The sequence below is a fragment of the Necator americanus genome, chromosome I (assembly GCF_031761385.1).
Source record: "Necator americanus strain Aroian chromosome I, whole genome shotgun sequence".
NCBI classification, from domain to species: domain Eukaryota; kingdom Metazoa; phylum Nematoda; class Chromadorea; order Rhabditida; family Ancylostomatidae; genus Necator; species Necator americanus.
This window is the reverse complement of record NC_087371.1, coordinates 6379806-6403840: the sequence shown is the minus strand read 5'-3', so window position 1 is coordinate 6403840 and position 24035 is coordinate 6379806. Positions and strand designations below refer to the sequence as shown.

At 37.9% G+C, this 24035-nt stretch overlaps 3 protein-coding genes across 5 annotated transcripts; all 3 read left to right on the top strand.

The window, feature by feature from the left end:
- Positions 1-1958: 1958 nt before the first annotated feature.
- Positions 1959-8508, top strand: RB195_004710 (uncharacterized protein; the record flags this gene model as incomplete). The annotated part of the gene is made up of 8 exons (XM_064182674.1): positions 1959-2134; positions 3855-3936; positions 5287-5449; positions 5527-5689; positions 7133-7325; positions 7385-7524; positions 8180-8335; positions 8394-8508. The coding sequence occupies 8 exons, from the start codon at positions 1959-1961 to the stop codon at positions 8506-8508; spliced, it is 1188 nt and encodes a 395-aa protein (XP_064033941.1).
- A 3151-nt stretch (positions 8509-11659) lies between these two features.
- Positions 11660-22152, top strand: RB195_004709 (uncharacterized protein; the record flags this gene model as incomplete). 2 transcript variants are annotated; one of them, XM_064182672.1, is made up of 29 exons in its annotated part: positions 11660-11773; positions 11882-12052; positions 12319-12435; positions 12495-12584; positions 12645-12761; positions 12844-12951; positions 13360-13473; positions 13538-13636; positions 15005-15109; positions 15376-15474; positions 15612-15710; positions 15891-15992; positions 16144-16242; positions 16391-16489; positions 17829-17930; positions 18098-18196; positions 18356-18454; positions 18614-18712; positions 18869-18967; positions 19142-19240; positions 19414-19512; positions 19675-19773; positions 19913-20011; positions 20501-20590; positions 20655-20696; positions 20790-20858; positions 20993-21076; positions 21933-22022; positions 22087-22152. In XM_064182672.1, the coding sequence occupies 29 exons, from the start codon at positions 11660-11662 to the stop codon at positions 22150-22152; spliced, it is 2868 nt and encodes a 955-aa protein (XP_064033939.1). The 2 variants fall into 2 exon arrangements, with proteins under 2 accessions (XP_064033939.1, XP_064033940.1); XM_064182673.1 differs by having other exon boundaries at positions 11735-11773.
- Positions 22153-22474: 322 nt separating this feature from the next.
- On the top strand, positions 22475-23329 carry RB195_004708 (uncharacterized protein; the record flags this gene model as incomplete). Of its 2 annotated transcripts, none has more annotated exons than XM_013453226.2 (4): positions 22475-22603; positions 22830-22989; positions 23050-23225; positions 23294-23329. In XM_013453226.2, 4 exons carry the CDS (start codon positions 22475-22477, stop codon positions 23327-23329), a joined length of 501 nt encoding a protein of 166 aa, XP_013308680.2. The 2 variants fall into 2 exon arrangements, with proteins under 2 accessions (XP_013308680.2, XP_064033938.1); XM_064182671.1 differs by having other exon boundaries at positions 22493-22603.
- Between the last annotated feature and the right edge of the window lie 706 nt (positions 23330-24035).

Below are 24035 nucleotides of genomic sequence, written 5' to 3'. Positions count from 1 at the left end.
ATTTGTATGAGTCTGTTAGGTCTCCGAGACCGTCAATTGCCAAGAAAACAGTGTTTTTCTTCTTTTGTTCTTGCACATTTTCAAGAAACCAGAGCGGTAGTCCACTTCTGCAAAGCATTGTAGGCTTAACGACCAATTCTCGCAAGGGAACCTTTCATTTCCTACAAGAAAAGGAAGTGTAGATTGAACTAACATTGAAAAAAATAAAGTAAAAATAATACAAATAATTAATAATTATATTTAAAAAATTTCCTGCTCTAAAAAACTGTATGTGATAACTGCTTCGTGCACTATATTATTTTTACCTTTCTTTCTTTCTTTCTTTCTTCCCTTTTCCGGCACATTATTGGTATAAATAAATAAATAAATGGATAAATCTAATGTAATAATTTTTTAGAAATAATTTATAAATTAAACGATAAACTTTTGGAAAGCTTTTCTAACTTGTACCCCAGAGAGGGGTAACTGTCATTTTTGCTTAGAAGCTACTAAGAAAAATTTAGAATCTTGCATCTGTTTACTTGTTGACAAATCAACTTTTTCCCTATATTCTATCTTATTTTTATTTCGAGTTCTGCTCTGCAACGTTCATTTTTGATGTTTTTACCTGCTAAACGATAATTTATCACTTTTACCGTCTAATAACATCTTGTTGACCAGTGTTAGACCTTTCCGCTAGTGCTTCGCAATTTATTCTACCAATCTATGGCATTTATTTTCAAGAGATCCGCAACAGTTGATCCGACATTCTCTGGATTTTTCTCTGTGTATCTTCTTATTTTTCGAACGTTGTCCTTCTCATCATTCACCTGATAACAACTCAAATATAATTTGAACCAGCGTTTGCTGCGTGCTAACAAATCGTTTCTATTCTTCCACTCAGTATTCTCGTTACCTGGGGGTATTTTTGTAGGATATTTTTACATTTTTTAATGTATATGCACATAAACATAAATATACATATACATATGCACATACATATATTTTATCCTTTTTTCCCTATGCAGACAAGTTATTACACTTTCCTTTTCACATACACTCTTGCTAATTTCGAAAAAAAAAGCAATATGTAACTCTCAAATTCCAAGAAAATTTTTTAAAAAAGGTTAACAACATGGAATCTAACGATTTAAAAAAAAGCCATTTTAAAAACGGCAAAGAGCTAACTATTTAAAAAATTTAAAAAAACGATCAAAAAAGAATCTAACGATTTGCTAAAAAAAGGCGATTTAAAAAAAGGTATAAAAAGCTAACTTTTGTTAAAGCAGCGATCAAAAAAGAATCTACGCTTTGCTACTGAGGAGAATTCCCACAAAATATAACGCCACCTCGTATTTACTTTGTTTTGTTTTCTTCAATTACGGTAAGGTCAAAAGTTCTCAAGATACATGTACTAGTGGAACAAAATCCAAATTTTAGAGGCGGAGGCGTTAGTTATCGAATATTTTAGACCGTTGAAAAAACCTGAAAAACATGGAATCCAACGATTTTTGGATGGATGAGTTCTTGTTACGTTTAATGCTAGGATTATCACATATAACCTTTCTTTGTAAATTTAGAAAAAAAAATTAAAAATTGCAAGTGATAACTGTTTCCTACACTGTATTATTTTTACATTTCTTTCTTTCTTTCTTTCTTTCTTTCTTTCTTTCTTCCTTCCTTCCTTTCTTTCTTTCTTCCCTTTTCCGGTACAGTTTTATCTTTTTTCTTTTTATTTGAGTTTTTTTATCCGCTCTATCTTCTTCACATTTGTAAAAATTCCAATTACTCCATCTCTTTTGGGAGTTGGGAGATACACGTTCACTTTAAAATTAATGAAATTTTAACCGTACCGTAGTGAGTTGCACTTACCGTAGTATGTTGTACTTTTATCCTATTATCGTTTCACTCGCTCGAAATGAGTGTTTTTCGTGGATGATCATTTAAATCCGAGTCTGAATTGTTTACAATTTCAGAAAATGAATTCGACGATAATGGAATTGGAAGTTGACGATGAGAATTCGATTTATGCTATATTTAAATTAATCGAACGTTCATCCGTGATCACATGGCTGCGACAGAATTTCCCCTACCTGCTACCGTTGCTATGTGTGGTTGGAATTGTTGGGAATTCGATGGCACTACTTTTGATAAGGTGAAAAAATTTTTATAGTTGTTTTCCTCTACGTATTTACATTTTTAAGCACTAGAAATAATAAATGGACAATTTTTTTTACTTGTGGTGCTCAGTGGCGTGTCAGAAAAGGTTCTGGGAAGTACAAATGCAAAGGGAATACTGAAAATATACAGTGAAGGACAGAAAAAGAAAGGGATAGAAAGGAAGACGATATTCTTCCATATTTTTATTACAGTATTTTTACGCTTTTGAGTGCTGGGATAATCGGGATAATTAATAAATAATAAAGGAAATTAAAACTATTATAAGTATTAAATTTTATCTTGATTATATGCCATACTATATCAAAATAACCTGTTGTAAGAATCGGTAGAAAAACTGCCGATATCCTGCACACTTATGGAAAAAATCAAGGAAAATTAATTTCACTAATTTAAAGCTTCATTTGTTTAAAGCTACCCTCAAATCTTCATAGTAGATTTGTGACTGAAAATAAATGAAGCTTCAGTAGGTTCTCTATTTAGTAATATCTCACTTGGAACAAGAAATCTCTGAGTTCTGCTTGACAGAAAGTCGTCATTCTGGATGTGAGCTCAAATTTTCTTGTTTTGGACTCCTAGAAATGAAAAAATCTCCAGAGGTTATTGTTGTGGCGCAGGGATTGTAGATCACTAGGAGTTCGTCAGAAAATTCCACAAAATATTTGTATTGTCTATTTTCCACCCAACATTTTTAGTATTGTTTCTTAAATACTTTTTCTGCCATTTTATCTTACACTCAGCTGTTTTAGTTCCTGTTACCTGGCTGTACCTCGCAAAAACTAATCCTGGTTAAGGTTTCAATAATTCCAAAATTTTTGACTAAATGTTCTTTTTATACAAGCGATGTACTTAAAGGCATCACTCCACGAATCTGAGGTGGTACGGATTTCGGGTGGATTATTCTTATAAAGGATAATAGATTATGGAGAGGAGGGTGATTCCGTCCATTTCTTCTTAACTGCCGTAAAAAACGGCCCGGAAGATACGGCTTCAGGCGTTCTGGCACACTATTTTCTACAGGGAGTTCGACTGGAGCGCGCCAGCCTTGTGCGGCGCCGCATCTTCCGCGCCGTTTTTTACGGCAATTAGGAAGAAATGGACCGAATCACCCCCTCTCCTTAATCTACTACCCCTTATAACAATACTCCTCCTGAAACCTGCACCACCTCAGATTCGTGGGGTGATGCCTTTAAGCACTCAAGTCGGCTACTCACAAATTATAGCTTTAAAATCCTCATGACGTTGATCAAATGTTCATTTTTCAATTCTTACCTACTACCCTGACTTTCGCTAACACACTCTTTAGATGTACTTTTTAGATTGGTCTCTATTGATTGAAACGATTCGGAGTAAAATTCGTTATGGAAATTTTTTCAGACCTATCGGCCAAAAAATCCAATTAACCAAGAACTGAAAACTTATATCTTTAGGAAAGTACAGCTATCGTCACTCGAAGTACTACTCGAGTTATTTTTCACTTTTTTATACCCTTTTCTTTCTATTTTCTCCTATATTGTCTCGTATTTCTTTGCTGACTAGAATGTACAGTAATACCAACCAATCAAGATTCCACTCGAAATCAGGGTAGATTTATTAGTTTTTAAAGAAACGGAGTTACCCCTTAAAGGAGAAGAATTAAAAACACTGCGGCCAGCTGCACACCTAAAACATCTTCACAATGTTTATGTTTATTTTAGGACAAACTTCTGGCTTCGACGACTCACATCAAATGTGTATTTGTGCACGTTGTCGGTTTCAAGCTGTGTATTCCTATTTACGGTAAGATATCCTATTCGCTAGCACCGTAGTGTGGTGATAAAATAAGAACAAAAAATTATTATTATATAAGAAAAGTGATAATATCCCACACTCCTGCTAGTAGTTAACCGTTATCGGATACCAAAGCTGGTAAGAGCTTCCGATTGAAGTCCTCCCACGCGTTCGCCAAGGGTCCTTGGCGGATTTCTACCGTTTTGGGTAAAGTTGGACACACAAACCCTAGTATTCGTTTATTTACTGCAGCGTTCTGGGTTCGGGTGGGGAAAGGATCTCGTGTAAGGATTTCTGTCCTTCTGTAGCAGAAGACTGACCTGCCAAGCCACTACATATAACGTCGTGAAGGGCCGTCCTTGCTGTTTAGAACTTAGGCGGAGTTCTAGCAAGCCCTCTTCTTCCTTGTTTTTGTTTTGTGGCACATTTGGTGGTGTTAATAAATATATAAAAGTTTATAAATATATAAACAAAGAGCCAGGCGCTGATTAGTCAGATTGGGATTAGTCAACTGCCGCGCACTTTAATGTATTATATTTTATATTGCATATTTTGCATAATACCATTAGACGTGGCTGTACAGAAGAATATTTTAGAGGATCCTCATGCTTCCCGGTGTAATCTAGTTGTTTTGGCTCCCTATATGCACTGTGAGGTTGAGATTCCAAAGTTTGAGATTTCAAGAATAATGTGCATACTAGCGAGATACCGCAAGAAAATGACATTCGATTAAAGGCATCACTCCACGAATCTGAGGTGGTACGGATTTCAGGTGGAGTATTCTCACAAGGGATAGTAGATTATGGAGAGGAGGGTGATTCCGTCCATTTCTTGCCAATTGGCGTAAAAAACGGCCCGGAAGATGCGGCGTGTGCACAAGGTTGGCGCGCTCCAATCGAACTCTTTGTAGAAAATAGCGCATCGGAACGCTCGAAGCCGTATCTCCGTATACGCCACCTGAAATCCGTACCACCTCAGATTCGTGGGGTGATGCCTTTAAGACTGCAAAATTTTTGCACCCGTAACACCAAGCCTATATTAACAATTCCACTGCCCTAGAGAGAGTTTGAAGGTTAAACAAAGAAGTTGGTAAATTGTTGACCTATGATTTCTACCATAACCCACCGCTCCCAGAACTCTGCCTTGATGTCGTAAAAATAAACAATGAACGTAATTTTCGATCGCAACGTTTCGAATTCGAAAAATATGCTCGTTGCCCTTTGTTAGCTATCCTTTTGAGCACTTTCAGCAATTTCTTGACTTGGATCCACGTGGAGAAAGTAAGAATGATAAAGTAATTTATAGTAGAGTTTCGAGATTTTATATTTTTTCCATATGTTCCTATTTTCCTATTTGCAGCTTATTGTATCATGGGTCGATTCTATGTATCGACTACATATTTATATGGATTCGGAGATTGGCTGCAAACTGTTCACGTTTCTTGCTCACCTCTCCGATTTTATCTGTGTATGGATGATTTCGTGGATATCATGCGATAGAATGGTTGTGCTCTATCGACCTGGTTCGTATTTTTTCCATATTTTTTCATCAAATTTCTTCACTCGAACTCAATCCTCAACGATTCCAACACTGTTTCAGCTTTCCGAAAATGGGTTTGTACGAAACGTTTTGCACGTAACTGGATGATATGCACATTGGTGACGTCAATTTTGTTCTATAGTTGGGTGTTTATGTTTGCCGGTCTGGAAGAGTACAAATATGGTCTATTCTGTGGATTAAGCAGTAAAGCACAAGTGTTTGGGTGAGAAATTTGTTGACGTTTTCAGAATATTCCATGAAAGCATTAATTTCTCGAAAATCTCCCCCCGCCTTGCTGACGACGCTGAAGTTTCCGGATATTTTGACTGCGCAATCAGTTATTGATGGGAATTTCCTCCACTTTGAATTATCTGTCACTGTTTAACAAATTTTGTCATATGTTATATTGTTTATATGGAAATTTGTGTGATTCCTATAGCTTGGATGAAAACGCGCGGCACGAGGAATCCACAAAACAATTCGTCCCTGAATTTCACGAATTGAATTTGGGAAAAATCCATTAATTCCCTGTAGACATATGTAGAACGTATTCATTTGGCCGTGCTTCTAGCAATGATAATATTATCATCTTATATTGAAGAAAAAAAAAAGAGAATACCTTTTTTAAATCTATGAAAGCACCCATATTTTCCTCTGTTGACATAGTTTGATTCAAATTCAGAGACTAAACGTGATTAATGACGTTTGAGTTGCTAAAAATCTTTTATGAGACAAAAAAACTCGTAAGACAGATAAGAGAACTTTTTTCGATTTTATTATGTTTATCCAGAGATGCATTCGAAGGCTGACTCAGAGATTTCAATGATTTATTCATAGATCAACAACTTACGATCTGTACGTGAATCTCAAAATAAAAAGCGGAAAAAAAACACACACACGAAGCGAATATTTACATTTGAGCGTCAGTAAAACGACGGATGAGAATATTGGAGAACGGATCACGTGCTAATAATTAGTTAATTAACAACTAGTATTAGTTACTAGTTGTTTATTAGCTGTTTAATTCCACGTCATCCATCATCCAACCGTTTTTCAGCCTACTTAGCACGTTGACATGACTTCATGTCCCATGAGGGTTCCTATATTTTTGAAAAAGAGAGCGTCGTTGCTCTGTTTTCCCTTCAACACTTTCTGGATCGAAAACAAATCCTCTTTTTACTGTGTCGCTATGGTAAAAGTTTTTTTTTTGTTTCTGCGAGGACCATGACGTAGGATGCAAAAGTAAAATTTTTGTTAATAGCTTAGTTAATTATTTGGGTCCCACTCAGGACCGACAAAATTGCACTTGCCTGTCACAAATGCCCAGCTTTGATAATTTAGAAAGCGAATATTAAGAAAAAAAACCGTCCATAAAGTTTCTGGAAATTATGACCGTCCGAACGATTGCACCGCCACCGTCGTTATTCTTTCTCATTTGCATCCTTATGATTATGCGCTCTGGTCACTTTAATCTGCTCCAATCGAACAAACGTCGCCGCTGTTCAAGCAAACATAGGTGCCGTCGACCATACTTGCGTACGTAACTGCGCATGACGCATGTAACTTCCGCTATAGGTTCAAATAAAAACTAAACTAACGAAAACAACTTCAAAAAATGTTTTTGCATGTTTCGTGAAAGTATGTAATTTTTTTTTCTTGTTTTCAGTTATCCTGTGGCTGATCACTATTTCCTGTTCACACTACTGGATACAGCTATTTGTACACTTTTACCCGCTATTCTCATCATGTTCGTCAATTCCCTATCCATTTATCGTTACCGACAATGTATGCGTATCTACTCTTCCGGTGTGCTACGAGTTCGATTCGATCGTTCATCAAACGAGAATCCAATACCATACGTAAGAAAAAAGATACGCGTTACGTGTTTCCGGGTTACGATGAGCTTACATGGTTTCAGGAAGAAACCACAGCGAAAAAATTACTGCTTAGCCAGACTCATACTAATACGCATATGTCAACGCAGTCAAATCGGTCCTCATGTGGTAAACTCCGTTCATCGGATCTTCAACTAAGTCGAACATTGCTTATTGTTACAAGGTGAGGTGTTTTTTTTCTGGAATATTTCTGATCTTCTCTCCGCCTCATAAGATAATCGGTTATGTTCATATGAATTATGTAAGAAAAAGTGATTGAACTATTTTTATCCTCAGAAACCATCTCATTTGAAAAAAATAGTCTTACTTGTTTTAAAAAAAGTTCAAACGCTGTTTCTTGCTTGGGCCAAGTTTACTCTTAATAACATCTGCTTGAAACAATATGGTTACTGCTGCGTGACTCACCGGTAGGCCACCTTTCAAAGCTTTTTCCTGTGGAAAAAAAAACTATGATCCTGGATCTTTCTTTGCCCTTCTTTTGTCCTATCCTCATTTTTCGTCGATGTGCATCATCGAATGAGTTTGAGTCAATTAAGTAATCCATTAGTTACCGTTTGAACAGCGAAACATTTTCTTGAAAACAATTCCAGCCAAATCAGTCGAAAAAAAAAGAAAAGCTTTTTCTTATTGTGTAGCTCAAGTACACCCGCCATTAGTGGTTTCTCACTGGTCACCGTTTTATTACAATTTGTGTTCATTTATCCAACTTAAATTTCTAATCTTGTCTATTTTTATGAATTTCTTTTGGTTTTATTTTTTTTATTTTTATTTATTCATTTGATTTTTCATTATATTTAATTAATAGTATGCTTTTGCAGTACGTTCGTTCTCCTCAACGTGCCCAGCTACATGATGAGAATCATACAGTACATCTTCGAACCACGAACACATATTTTTCATTTTCTACACTATATTTCCTACCTAATCTACTATCTTCACCATGCTGTTCTATTCTATATGTACATATTTTGGAGGTAAGCCACTAATGATAGAATGCATAGATTCAAATAAGGGTTATTTATTTATATTTAGCCCACAAATGAAGAAACAATTGAAGCCGACAGCTATACGTCTTCTTGAATGTTACTGCTTTAAGACAGTACCAGAATTCGGTCATCGTTCTACATCTCTTCAAGCTTTCAACTAGAAAATTCTTTTACGAATAGAGTTGATTATTCAAGGAACACATATTTAATTGATATGTTCGAAAAAAAAACTTCCAACAAGTTTCGTATATCTGCTTGATCTCTTCCTTTTGCTATTATTTACTTACGAGTAGCTCAATTGTTGATTGCGAATGAATGCCACCATGTGATACTTGTTCATGCTACTTTCGGGTATGAATAAATTTTGTTTCATCCGAATAGAGATTTGGTCATTGCTTATGAAATTTCCTTGTGTTTATTTTATGTTTCGACGACTACATCCTGTATTTTTTTTTGTTTGAAGTAATAAAACTCCTTATTACCAGTGTTGCTCCCACTGTGTTCAGCTGTACCACAGTACGAATTCAAAATATTCGTCTTTGGGAGGATAAGACGTTGGAAATGAAAAGAACAGTGAATCCTTGTTCTAAAAACGCTATACAGCAAAAACTCTTTCCTACTTTTTTTTTTTTTTCCTCCCTCCCCCTTTTTTTTCTTTTTTTTTTTTTTATTTTAACCTCCCCCCTCTTTTTTTTCTCTTCCTTATTATTATCCCCCCCCCCTTTTGATCATACCTTTAAGAAGTCTTTGGAATTACGCTACTGTACTGTAATACTGTAAGAAATCAACAAATTTGCTTAGTTCCGGCTTCAGATATCTTCTTAGTTCTCTGCCCTGATAGCCATACCTACATAACCTCACTCAGTCTACGAGTCTACCTATCCGTGATTTGCCCCATTATGATGAACAGATCGAGCGGTGTAGCGCACACGGCAAGAGGTTCCGCTGTCTACACGATCGATTGCAGGTTCGAATCCGCCGTAGTGCTCACCAAACCTTTCAACCTTCTGGGGTCTATAAATTGGCACCAGACTGGTCTGAGAGGATAAAAACACTGTCTTGACACATCGGCTAGCCCCCACAAGTCACTGTATAGACCAGTTACACATTCGTAAACTTTAAACAATTCAGAATTGAAGTAAACGTGCTGCCGCAACTCAAGTGGTTTAATGCCAGACACTTTACCTTTATCCTTTATGATATACGGATCGAGCGGCGTTGTGCAGCCGGGAAGAGGTTACGCCGTGGCTATAGCATGATCGATCGCAAGTTGGAGTCCGCTCTAGTGCTCATCAAACTTTTCATCCCTCCGCCGTCGATAAGACTTGTCTGACAGCATAAAAACACTGACTTGACACATCGGCTAGCCCCCACAAGTCATTGTACAGATCAGTTACCTTGATTAACTTGATCGCCTTGACTCCTGTTTTTCTTCGAACTGGTCGAGCGCCAGTAATTCTTCCATTTGTCCGGATCGCCTGTAGCGCGCTTCATATATTCGATATTAAGTGCACTACATAGGCCAGTTACACGTTCGTAAACCTCAAACGATTCCTGAGTGAACTGAACGCGACGTCGATCCCAAGCGGATTGTTTACGCCAGACATTTTACGCTTTTACGTTATGATGTACGGATCGCAGACGTGGTCAGCGCCATTAACGGTGGTTGAGAAACTCGATCACATAGAAAGGGAGCTGCTTAGACGGATGCCTGGTTACTTTTGGCCAATTTTGTGCTATAGTAGAGAACTTTGCGCAGAATGTCGTGGTATGGTATACTGGGAGATGACAAGAGGAAAACATCAACAGCCTGTCTCACTGTCTAAAGTAGTCGCAGAAAACAGCTTTCGCTTTTTTAGTCACATTGTAAGAAGACCATCAGATCGCCTTGTCCAAATTACCTTGAAGATGCGAATTGGAAAAGACCACCCAGTGATAGAAGGTTCTGGATGGAAGTGGTGAAGGAAGGTCCGAAGAAACTAGGCATCGACATGCAGTTCAAGTGAGACGTAACATCCCGCTCTGTCGAGATTTTTCTTCTTGAATTTCCCAGACTTTTCTTCTAGTGAAAAGATCAAAAAGTTGCCTTTCTCTTTTGAAAGAAAAAATCATGTTGGGAAACATGTGTATTTGTTTGCGATTGCATTGCCTATCGAATCTCGTTGCTGTTATTCTCAAAAGCGAGCACGGAACATCAGAAATGAACCACTTGACCCTGTGCATCTAACAACCGTATCAGCTGAGAGTTGGAATGGAAAAACTTCTATTATGAGGTAAGATGGTGCGTGCGTCTAGAGACAAAGTGGCAAGGTGTTAAAATCTCCGTTCCGATGCATTTCGGTTTTCGATGCACGTTATTTCTACAACTGCACACGATCAGGGTGGTTTATTGCAAAATTTGCTCACTGTGATCGTAGAGGTTCGATTCAGAAAGCGTGGACGGGCGAATCCTACACGAGGATATTTCTTACTGGACCTGGAACTACGTCCGAGTTACAAAACAAATCTGTTAATTTCCTATCTAAGAAGTCATTCGAATTACGCTACTGTACTAGAATACATTAGAACCTCAACAAACTTATTTAATTCCAGCTTCAGACATCCTCTAAGTTCTGTGCCCTAAGAACTATACCTATATAATATCCCTCGGCAGTAGTTCCCAGAGAACCGAAGAATGATAGCTTTGAAGGTTCTCCCGCCGTAAATCACCGTAGGTCCCAGCTGGAACACAACATACAGTGTGATCAGCTGTGGAGCGCACATTTCTGCCTCTTGTCTTACGTTTTCTTTCTTCTCCATGTATTGCTTCTTACTTTATCTTTCTTTTCTTATTAGCAGTTTTTCACGAGAATTTGTTTTTTATTCGTATATATCAACTATGGGACAAATGAGGAAGGGTACCTGGGGTGTTGTGTTCCCTAGTAGGTTCGATCTGACTTCACACTTGTTCTGCTGTGCTGTTCTGTTTCTTATTTAATGACTTATAGTTGTGGTTGTATAGTTAGTAATCTCTTCTTTTGCTTCTTCCTACTTTCTCCAGGGTGTCGTCGTCAGAGCAGCACCGAACTATTCGAGAAATGAACTACTACTTATGTGATATTGTGAACTTCTACGAATTACTTGATTACTTTCTCTTTGTTCATTGTTTGATATACTGATCTAGTAATTCAGCCGTTGATAATCTATCATGTATTCTTTCAAAGTCTCTCGAATTTATGCGAACGTTGTTCCCGTATCAGATGTTTTTTCCTCCTTCAAAATCCTTCGGATGCTTCGGATATTCAGATTCCATCGAACTGGGCCCCCAAAGCCATGTCTTCCGACATATATGCTGAGTGCGTATTATACAATGAAATACTTAAAAGAAACCCAAGGTCAATCAAGGATATGTTTAGTGCAACGAAGATTGCCGAGATCAAGAAATTTGTGAGCCGTTTTTTTTTCAAATTTCCAATTTTTTCTCCCCTCGGTATGTATGGTCCCAAGGATGACTAACAAATATTCTTTGGTCGCACCTTTATTTATCTTGTCTAGATAAACAACAACGAGGACATTCCGGCTCTGAGAGCATGTGCTGACTCATATTTGACCTCACGAAAGCGTCCCGCTCCGACTACTACTGGGCCAGCAGCCAAGAAAAAAGCCCCTTCACAGGATAGTTCGGATGATTCCTCCGATGATGAGCCCACGAATAAAAAAGCTACGGTACGAACTGTTATATAGTTCTGCTTGCGCAGCAATAAATCTACATAAATACGGGTTTCTCGAGGAAACCAGCATTCACATAATAAAACTTCATCGACGCTTTTCATTCAGAATTATTTATACTGATTATTTGGTCGAATGTGTGCTGCAACTTCCACTTAGTCTTTACCTGACATCAGGAACCCCTACTAATCAAATATTCTTTATTATTGTCTTTGTTTCTACCACAGCACTATCTTTTCATTTCGTCATTAGCGTAATTTTAGGTGCCTAACGGCAAACCGCTTATTAATGGATTAAAACGTCCGGCTGAATCCTCGGATTCATCATCATCATCCGACTCAGAAACAGCAAAAACTCCGTCTGGAAAGTCTTTACCTAAGGTAGCTTTCTTTAATTCAGCGTAACAATTGATTGGAAAGTACACCTGCATTTTACACAGAAGGTTCCCAATAAGGCCGATGTCAATCTAAAATTGAAGAAAGCAGCTTCATCTTCTAGCTCCGATTCAGACGAAGAGCCTCAAGCGAAGGTCGTGTTTGTGTCTTCAGTTTTATCGAATCGATATTGTAATTATTTGAAATTCTTCTAGAAAACACCATTGAAACCAGCAGCAAAAGTCAGTTCAGCGGCGTCTACTAAGAAGGCTTCCTCATCTTCAAGTGACTCGGATTCGGATGATGATGATGATGACACAACGTCGTCGAAGGTTGTTGTCGGTTCCATACATTTTTTTTCGTACTAATTTTCTGTTAATTTATCCATTCTTGGCTATTACAACTTGCATTTAGAAGATGTCAAAGAAAATCGTACCGAAGAAAACAGTTGCTGCGCCTCCTGCAAAAAAGCCTGACTCATCTTCAAGTGATTCTGACTCCGAGGATGAACTTCCTGCTAATGTGAACAAATCTTCTTTTTCTTAGTCAGATTCCATTTCTTTAAGAAGGCCAAAGCCCAGCCTGCAACAGAACTCATAATAAGGAAAGCGACAAGTTTTGTTGGCGATTAAAGATATCTCCTTTAGTGTTTACTTGTTCTACTATTCTATTTTCACTTCTATTAAAAGACGTCCGCGAATAATATAACAAAACTCTTTGAAGAGGCTTGCGTCCTAATTCAATAGTTGTGATTCTTGGGATGTCAAACTGTGGCTTGGTTTTTTTTTTAGTAATGGGGCCTATCGACAGCTATGTTTCTTCTATCAAAAACTTTGCAAACACGGCATTCATGATATTCGAGATGCAAAAATTCTAATTTTAATTCATGTCTTTTTAGTGAAAAGTTCAATCATCCAAATTTTTGTTCAGAAGGTCGCAGCTAAGTCGACAGTCGTGAAATCAACTGCAGCGGTACCTGCGCCGAAGAAGGCTGAGAGCTCTTCTAGCGATTCTGACGATTCTGATGTTAAAGCTCCCACTAAGGTCACTTCCTCACAATTTTTACGTTTTTGCCATTATTGTATCATTATCATCTTATATCTTTCAGAAAACACCCCTAAAACCGGTTGCCAAGCCAACAGTTCCAGTTTCGAAGAAAGAATCTTCATCTAGCAGTGACGATTCGGATGATGATACTCAAATCAAGGTAAGGAGATTTCTCTATGCTTTTGACAAGATATGCATAGATCTAAAGTTTTGTTTTGCTGTTGATTGCAATCAGATTGAAGGATTAGGTCGCTTTTTCATTTATTCAATTATTTCTTCCGTATTGGAGCTTATACCGTGTGAAGGCCACAGCGGTAAGGACGCTGTTCGGCTGAGACTCAGGTTAAAACTGATTAACTACGGAATAGTCGTTTACATAACCGTACTTTGAGAATAATCAATGTTTCTGGCTAAAAACGCAGCTGGAGATTTGTTTTGGGTGACTTATTTTCACGCGTGATCGTACGAGTTGTAGAGAAATATCCGGGGACTGTATCCCCGATGCGATCGCTGTCGTTTCAAGGATACCTAAAAAATGAAGATTTGCTGCCCCACTAAGTATTTGCAATTTTTTTTAACTCGCAAATTCATTTGTGAAGCTTTTGTTTATGTGCGAAGAGAGTGGTGACAATTCAATCGACGTTGAGTTTTTGTTCCAAACTTCTACAGCCATTACACAGATTTCTCTTATGTATCCCTCATCTTTTTAGTCGGATTCGCCGATGCAATACTTTCCGCCTGTTTCTCGAACGTTTTCTTGATTTTTTTTTTGCAAACAGCGGTATATTGGTGTTTTGTTCAAGGCTAGAGATGCAAGGAAGCGATAATTTGTCTTTTTTTTTAGATAACGTGTATGCTAAGGGAAAGAACTCGAACTACAACAATTCAATTTTCCATTGCTTTATCCAGAATTTTCTTCAATTAGAGAATCACATACGGAAATAAATTAATGAAGTCTCATTGCATTGCTTGGCTCCAGTGTTCCATGTTGAAGTTAAGGCTAGGCCATCCTATTCGGATTAAGAATCTGATGATTTTTTTAAAGGTTAGCTAGGTTCCCAGATATAGCTCGGTCTCTGAAAGAAGGTTCACAGAAACCATCTATCTCTGTAGTGTTTCATCCGATTTATAGCTACACCGTATTGTGCCAAGCGGTTAAAACTGTTTGATAACTTCTATTAGCGGAGCGTGTTGCTCTTGTGACTAAAATTGATAGGGGAACGTGTTAGGAAGGTATACTTAAGTGCGGAGTTGGTATGGCTAACATTAATAATTAATAATGGAAGTATCAGTCTTGGAATCATAATCCAAACGGGATGAACTGATGTGCTTGCTAGGTAACCCTTGTGGGAGTTGTAATTAGATAAATTTAACGACAAACGTTTCAATTCTAATACGATAGATTTGCATATGTTTTTGCTGAACATCTAATAATGTGATTTTATTTTGAATACTACAGTCATTTGACGTTCCAAAAGTAGACGGTAACCTCGGATTTTTGATTTTGCCATTATTTTATTTCATTAAGAAAACACCTGCGAAGCCTGTTACTAAAACCACAACACCATCTGCCAAGAAAGCAGCTTCTTCTTCTTCAAGCGATTCGGACTCAGACAACAAGGCTGCAGCGAAGGTTTATATTTTACTGCTTCTTTAGTTTAGTGGAGAATATTCGAGCTAAAGGATAGCTTTCTAAAGGATTTCAATCATGGTTTCTAAAAGTTAGTTTTGTCAATGGTAAGTCCCTGTTACATCCGTCGTAAAAACAACTGCGAAGAAAGTTAATTCCTAGTCTATTGATTCAGATGTTGAAACCATTAATATCACTATTATTATTACCAACCACTATATTCATTATTTTGCAAAAATGTTAGATGCGTCACTGGACTATTTCTGCAGAAAACGCCTGCCAAGCCTCCTGCGAAGGCAACTCCGACTGTGGCGAAGAAAGCTTCGTCTTCTAGCAGTTCTGATTCCGATGACGAAACTCCAGCGAAAGTCAGTAAGCTTTTGAAAAGACTGTTTTCTTGTGTAAACTCCTACCCACTGTGCCGAAAGATGGATTACATTTGTATTCAAATATTCATAATAGAACTCAAGCGTATTCTTTGTATTGAGGATTTTTTTCTTTGCAGAAAACAGTTACCAAGCTTCCTACAAAACCAACGCCTGTTGCGACGAAGAAGGCATCGTCTTCTAGCAGTTCTGATTCTGAGGATGAGGTACCAGTGAAAGTCAGTTCTAAATGCTAAATATCTGCGTTATATCTTAAATAAAAGAGATTTACGTTACGTGCTGCCAAGCAAATTTTGATGAAACCATTCATAAAACTGGCAATTTTGTTTGCGAAAGTAGCACATCTATTATCGCATAAGCTTGAGCAATATCCTTTATGTTGCTTTTATTTCGTGCAGAAAACACCTGCCAAGCCTCCTGTAAAAACAACACCGGCTACAGCGAAAAAGGCTTCTTCGAGCAGTTCTGATTCTGATTCCGAGGATGAGGCTCCTGTGAAGGTCAGTATGTTTCTGAAAAGTCTATTTTGTATTTTTTGTAAGTGAAAAATTGTGGACTACTCGGGAATCAGCAACTTTATTTGTAAGGACTAGTGTATTGATGTGACTGAAATGAATATTCCCTATTAATGTTGAGTGCTCTTTTTTGCAGAAAACACCTGCCAAGCCCCCTGCAAAAACACTGCCAGTATCAGTGAAGAAAGCTTCGTCTTCTAGCAGTTCTGATTCTGAAGATGAGGTTCCAGCAAAAGTCAGTTTGCTTGCTAAATATCTGCATTGTATCTCGAAGAGATTGACATACGTGTAGCTGCGCCAGGTTTGGTGGACCTTTGTGAAATTAGCGCGTCCATCATCGAATGAGTCTGATCAATATCTTTTATGTTGATTTTCTGTTGCAGAAAACACCCGCTAAGCCTCCTATAAAAGCCACACCGGCTGCAGTGAAGAAGGCTTCGTCTTCAAGCAGTTCTGATTCCGAGGATGAGGCTCCAGCGAAAGTAGGTTTACTTGTAAAGCTCTCATACCTTTTTTTTGCTCTTAGACAAGAAAAAACTCCGCATCATATAGTAAGTTTCGATTGCCTCAATTTCGTTCATTTTCTCATACACTTAATTGCTTTGCTTCACCAATTGTGCTTGAAAAGCGTCGTTTATATTCAAATTTTTTCTTCGCCTCCAGACATTCATGAAATTGTTGAATTTTGTATGTGATAGCGTTCCTGACACTCAGATCTCTGAGTTATAGTAGAGTTAGAACGACATGAAGCACGATCCAGTTGCGCAAGCGGCGCTGTGGAGATGGCGAGAAAAAAAATCGAGATGGGACCGTTGCGAACTGAAATGAACGGTGGTAGTAGGTGTCCTCACTCGATCCTAACAGCTACGCTCCACCGCAATTGCTTACGCAAGTGCACCGTGCTTCGTGTATGACCCGACTATACGTCCAGTTGGGGCTTCGCCTGTTCACTTTGTGTTGTGAACAAATCCACCCGCCCTGTTCGTGGTCCACCTGTAGAGCCTCTTGCATATTTATGTATTCATTTTCAATGCTGTTTTAGTCTTCAGTTCGTTTCTCTAACATGTGAGGTGCATTTACAATCGCGTCTATATTATTTGGGTGCGTTCAAGTTCCATTCTACCTTCCTTACACATTTTTCATGAACTGTCTTGCTTTCCGCTATTCTTACTCATACTAGGATTTTTTGCTCCGTTTAGTTCACTGAGCTCTATGTCCACTCCCTTGTGTTCTTCGAAAACCTATCAGTGTCATCAGCAAAATGTGTCTACGGTTGCGAATGCCTAAAATTCTCTTTTCTTTCGCGTTTACTCGTTGATCGACCAAAGTTGACTATTTGAATTCGTTTTTGGATGCTGTCGAAGACTTACCCGTGGCCAACGAAGTTTTAAAAAGCTTCGTAAGCATGTAGGACTGTAGGTTTTGATGGTTTTCGATAACCTTTTTCGTGAATTAAAACGGTCCCCTAGATCGCGATTTTATATAAGCCTCGTAAAATGAGGAGCCGACAGGGTTCAGGGAATCTAAGATCCAAGCCCGGGGTTGTGTCATAGTCTTCATAGAAACTCATCTTTCGCTAAAAGAATCGGGGCGGGATATCATCAGTGGGAATGTTGAGGCTTGGAACAAGAGTTCAAGATGAAAAATGTTGAGAATATCTCTCAACATTTAATAATTTTAGGGATAATTTATATGTCATACCGTAAAAAAGTTTCTGGCAATATATTTTTATATTTAGAAGAAAAACTTACAAGCAGTTCTCTCTGAAGCCAGTCAGGAAAGTCAGTGTCTTTTCTCTGTCAAAAACTACTTTTTTTTCAGAAAACACCTGCCAAATCTGCTGCTATGAAAACAACACCGGTTGCAACGAAGAAAGCTTCATCTTCTAGCAGTTCTGATTCAGAGGATGAGGCTCCAGTGAAGGTTAGTTTGCTAAATAAATGTTTGGATTGTACTTTTGTAGATCTATATGAGTGCTGTCAAGCAAGTTTTGATTAAACTTACAAAATTGTCAATTTCGTTGGAGGAAGTGGCAGATTCATCATCGAATGAGTCTGAGCAATATCTTCTATGTTGATGTTTTGTTGCAGAAAACACCTGCCAAGCCTCCAATGAAAACAACACCGGCTGCAGCGAAGAAGGCTTCGTCTTCGAGCAGTTCTGATTCCGAGGATGAGGCTCCAGTAAAGGTTAATTCACTAACCAAACATCTGCGTTATGTTCTTAATAAATCTACAACTTTTTCAACCAAGCTTCGATGAAACAGGTCAAAAGACTGGAAGCTTCGTTCATGAAAATAGCACATCTATTATCACATGAAACTCACCAATATCCTTTGTTTCGTGCAGAAAACACCTACCAAGCCTCCTGTGAAAACACCTCCGGCTGCAGCAAAGAAGGATACGTCTTCGAGCAGTTCTGATTCTGAGGATGACATTCCAGTGAAGGTTAGTATGCTTTTGTAAAAATTTTCTACTGTACTACTGTACTATGAAAAAAAATGTGGAATAATCAGTTGCAGAGTAGGAATCCTCATTTGCAAATCTGCAACATCGGAATTAACAGAGGAATATTCTCTACTTGTGTTAACGACTATTTCTTTGCAGAAAACACCCGCCAAGCCTCCTGTGAAAACAACACCAGCTGCAGCGAAGAAAGCTTCTTCTTCGAGCAGCTCTGATTCCGAAGATGAGGCTCCAGCAAAGGTCAGCACAATCCTGAAAAACCTGTATTATAAACTCTCTAATTAAACGTCTACATACTATGCACCAATTTTCAGTACATTATTCGTAAAGATGGCACATTCGTAACCATGCCCTGAGAAATGTTTTTCTTTTGTGTTAAGGACTATTTCTTTGCAGAAAACACCAGCCAAGCCTCCTGTGAAAACAACACCAGCTGCAGCGAAGAAAGCTTCTTCTTCGAGCAGCTCTGATTCCGAAGATGAGGTTCCAGTAAAGGTCAGCCCCTGCAAAACTCTTACAAGATATCTTGTTACTTTAAGTAAAAAAGCTCTTCACAGTAAGTTCTTGGAGAGCTAGCAAAGCGATAACGTCCTTGTAAAAATTGTTGATCTATTGTCGAAATAGGTCGAAAATGATTCTTTGTTTGTGTTGAATTTTTTTTCATGCCAGAAAACACCTACCAAGCCTCCTGTGAAAACACCGCCAGTATCTGCGAAGAAGGATTCGTCATCTAGCAGTTCTGATTCTGAGGATGAGGCTCCAGTAAAAGTCAGTTCGCTTGCTAAATATCTTTACTATATCTGAAAAGGATTTTCATACGTTTAGCCAGGCACGTTTTGATGAAACCACTCACAAAACTGTCAGTTTCGTTTGAGAAAGTAGCACATCCATCATAGAATGAGTTTGATAAATATTTTTATGTTGATCTTTTTTTTTTGCAGAAAACACCCGCTAAGCCTCCTGTGAAAACAACATCGGCTTCAGCGAAGAAGGCTTCGTCTTCGGACAGTTCTGATTCCGAGGATGAGGCTCCTGTGAAGGTCAGTATGCTTCTGAAAAGCTTACCTTATATAATATATTTTTTTTCAAAGCGAGAAATTGTCGACCAGTTAATAATCGGGAAATTCATTTGCAAGAGTCGCAGGATTGAAAATGACCCCAACGAATATCCTCTGTTTGTGTTGACTACTTTTTTTTTACAGAAAACACCTGCCAAGCCTCCTGCGAAGGCAACTCCGACTGTGGCTAAGAAGGATTCGTCTTCTGACAGTTCTGATTCCGATGATGACGCTCCAGCTAAAGTCAGTAAGCTTCTAAAAGCGAGCAATATAAGATCTCTATGTAAACCCTTACATACTATGCAGAAAGATACATTGTGAAAATGACACATACATATTCAAGCATTCTTCTTTGTTTGTGGTGACGACTATTATATTGTAGAAAACACCTGCCAAACCTACTCTGAAAACAACACCGGTTACAGCGAAGAAGGCGTCGTCTTCTAGCAGTTCTGATTCCGAGGAGGAGGCTCCAGTGAAGGTCAGTTCGTTTGCTGAATTTTATGCCGTGAAAAAGATCTCGGCGCATACTGTAGTATGCTGCAGTTTCATTTTTTTCTTTTTTTTAACTAGATAAGTTTTAATTTGTTTTTGTTTCTCTAAAATCGAACTTTTCACACGATTTGTTCACTTCTTTGGTTTTACTTGAAGATGTGTCTCCAGTCTGCTTCTTTAGTTTCATTTTGTGGCGAAGCGGTCCGTGTTTTTCATTTATATGGCTATTCGTGTAGATTTTGACAATTGAATAGAAATGTTCTCAATTTCGAGAACTATATGGGAATCAGAATCTCTCCGTGTTGTATAAAAAGTCATAACATGGAGAGATTCTGAACCCAATGAAAAACCTAAGTCGAACTTTTTTTAACCACATAAACTTTCGTTTATCTCTGTATTTAGCTACAAACTTTTGATAAATTAATGCTGATTTATGTTGATAAGATGTTAGCGATTATCAATTGTTTAACTACAGAAAACGCCTCTGAAGCCCACCACACCTGTCTCAAAAGAGAAGAAATCGTCGTCAAGCAGTTCGAGTTCCGATGATGACGCATCGGCCAAGGTCTGCAGTTAACAACCTCTTTGTTTGCGTTTTGACTCGATGATAGTAGATATAATGATTGCAGAAAACTTCTGCTGGATTGACACCACAAGGCCCAAAAACACAGGTACGTGTAACAATGAAACGAACAAATCTAGCGAAGAGCAGTTGTATATTATTTTTTTTGTATGGAACGTTTTGAACACGTACATTGCTTCAGGACAAGCAACTCAAAAAGCAAGATCAAGAAAACGCAAAGAAGCCAAATGGCACACCAAGATCATTCCCGGTCAGTTTTAATGTTTTCTACGACTTCTTAAATCAGTTAATAGCAGCGACGCAGCCAGTGCTATATATTATGTGTTCTTAGCAAACCCTGGTTGTAATCCTAAAATAATTTATTGGTAATCATTTTCGTTGAAGAGGAAATCTAACGAACCTTTTCGACGAGTGACTCTCACAAAGGATGCCTTACCGGAGAAATTCAAGGATAATTCGTTCGATGGAGTAAGTTTTATGTTTGCGGCGTTCTATTTCCTACAATTATATTGTCTTGTAGTATAAGCTGGAAGAGTTTTGAACTAGAATTGTAGATGTCGAAAATACTGATTTTTGCTGCCAGTAAATCTCATTTAAAGTTAAACTATGTCACTTAAGAGAATTTTTACAACAGGTGCGGAGATTAGAAAAACTTTTTTTAACGTAGTAGACAATTGTTGTGAGGTGGTAGACAAATTGTTTCTGAACAAAAGCGAAACTTTAAACTCTTCGTATTTATGTTACAACCTAATAAATATATGGGGATGACTTTCTATTGTTTTTGCATATATCTTTCACTATTTAAAGTCTTTAGCTACTTTTATTAAGAGTTTGTTGCTTTGTTCTGAATTCTAGATATCGAATTTTATTCAAAATTGTAGCTAACATATGGCAATCATAAGTTAAGGTGCCGAGATTTTTGATCGGAGAGTACTCAGCTGGTGGGGTATTGATAACATTGCGTACTATTTAGATTCGGATGAAATATTACCTTGAGCATGATATGACAAAATATTTGACATGTTCGAATATTTGAGCGGCTAAGTGACATATTTTCATTCAGAGTCTAATAAATCAGTATAAAACAATAAAATTTTGAAGAAGCAAGTGCAATATGTAATACAATAATATAGTCGAGTATACTTCACTTGAGAGGTTTGCTGTCGTGGAAAGTTGTTGCACCATTACTCCCTTGATAGAGGAATTTTTCCATCTGATACGATTTGATGTTGTTAAGAAATGTTCGTTCTTTTGTGTGCCTATATATAATCACAAATGTCTCCGATATAGGTGATAAAGAATTCTCGTCAAATTATTTCTTTAGTCCTACGATCAGTGGGGTGCAAAAGCGCATGAAGCACTAAGCAGAGTGCAAGGAAAAGGTTTTCGTCATGAGAAGACTAAAAAGAAGAAGGTGAGATTATTCTCTTAGGCTGTTTCTGTTGCATTTCTGCACAGACTATCTGAATCTAGTTCAGGGAAGCTACGGTGGAGGACCAATAAGTACCGCTGTGAACTCTATAAAATTCTCGGATAGTGAATGATGTGGCTGATCAACAGTTATGATCATTTTTGTTGATTTTCGTGTTACTTGATGTTATATGGATGTTATTTGTTCCAATGTCAATAAGTTCATGGATCGAATTCGTTTGTTCTACGATACAAATGGCTATCGTTACTTGTTTTCTTTGTTGAGAAGCTTGCATGGACTTATAGTTCACGCTAAGATTATAAATTCTAGTATTGGAAACTTTTTCAAATTGATAAAATGTTGCGGTAATATATCTCTGAACTGTTGAACAGTCGTTTCTGTGGTTTATTTATTTATTTTCTACATCGTGTGAACATCAGGTTATTAAGTGGAAGATGGAAATGTCTCTTAGGATGGGGAAAAGGAATGGTGATGAGAGCTTAGCTGATGCTTCATTGAATGAAAGCGCAATTGTGGATGGTCCGACCACTGCAAAAGAAGAATACGAGTATCTGTGCAGTCTGGTAAGCTGCAATCATGTATATTTTTTGCAGCTGGTTTCTATCCTTTTTGCATTACGCCAATGATAGGCATAGAACGTAAATGGAATTGCTTGAAGTGAAATATAAGTGCTCAGGAAACTCCTGATGATTTGAAAACGAATATGCGGACGAATACACTTTTCCATTTTTAACAAAAATGCCTGTAACGGGAAAGTTTCCAAAGGGTCCATTATTTTAACAATTGCAGGTGAATGTGATTTCTAAGCCACTGGCTTCTAGAAAATTGGCCAAGAAGATATACAAGTTGGTGAAGAAATCTGCAAAACATCCTCATTATCTCCGACAAGGCTTGAAAGACGTTCAAAAAGCTATGAGAAAAAACGAAAAGGGTATAGCTGTCCTTGCAGGTGAATTTGTCAGAAATTTAGTTTAGTTACCCAAGGTTTTGGAGTAGCTAAGAACTTCAGGGAACGTCAGTCCAATAGACGTGTATTCGCACATACCTGGAATGTGCGAAGAAATGGAGATACCGTATGCGTTCACACCATCACGCGAGCAACTTGGTCTTGCAGCTGGTCATCGCCGTCCCGCTATCTTGCTTCTTATACGACCACATCCTGATTATCAAGAGCTATACGATGAGGCTAGTTTTTTTTTCCCCTGATCTGCAGTTGAGGTCTTTTTCGTTTTAGTGAGAATTCCGTTATTCAGGTATATGAACTCGTCAACACTCTCGTCGTTGATTGATGGTATTGCTGTGTATGTCTATATCGTTATTGTTATGTTTGGATTGTTTACCGCGTTGATGATTGTTGTTGATTTGTTAGTATGTTAACTGCTAGCACCCATATTTTTGGAGGATGTCAGTTTGGAGTCTGTTTTCAACTAATCGGTTGTTTCAGCACAACCGAGTAACTGAAAAAGGAAATTTCTTCAACAATTTGTGTGATAGTAGGATGTGTTGCATCCCGACATCTATGTTTTCAGTTTACTGTTTAGCTTGGATTATTCTGGAGTAACATCTTTTGTTCCTAACAATGAGAATAAACTTGGAATTAATTTGTTTGGTGTTGATTAGGACAATAAATGGAAAAGTCACAATAGCAGGTCATTGAAGTCGTATTCGAATCACCCGCAAACCTAAGATTTCGAATGAGTTGTGCAAATCTTTGCTAGTCATTTCATTCATTGGCACAATCTGTCAGGGAGTTATTTCAAACTAATTTAATTCACCAAAGTGAAGATAGTTACGGATAAGTCAAATTGTGTAGCGCATGTGCTATCTTCTTAGAACGGATATCCAAAAAAAATTGTCAGTCATGCTCGCTAATTTTCAAGCATACCGTTCTCACCTATTGGAAACTCCTTAGGCGCTTTGAAAATCTGAATTATTTTCTAAGTAAGGAGAAATGGGCTTCATAACATGATACCCTCATCGTAGCTCATTGAGAGT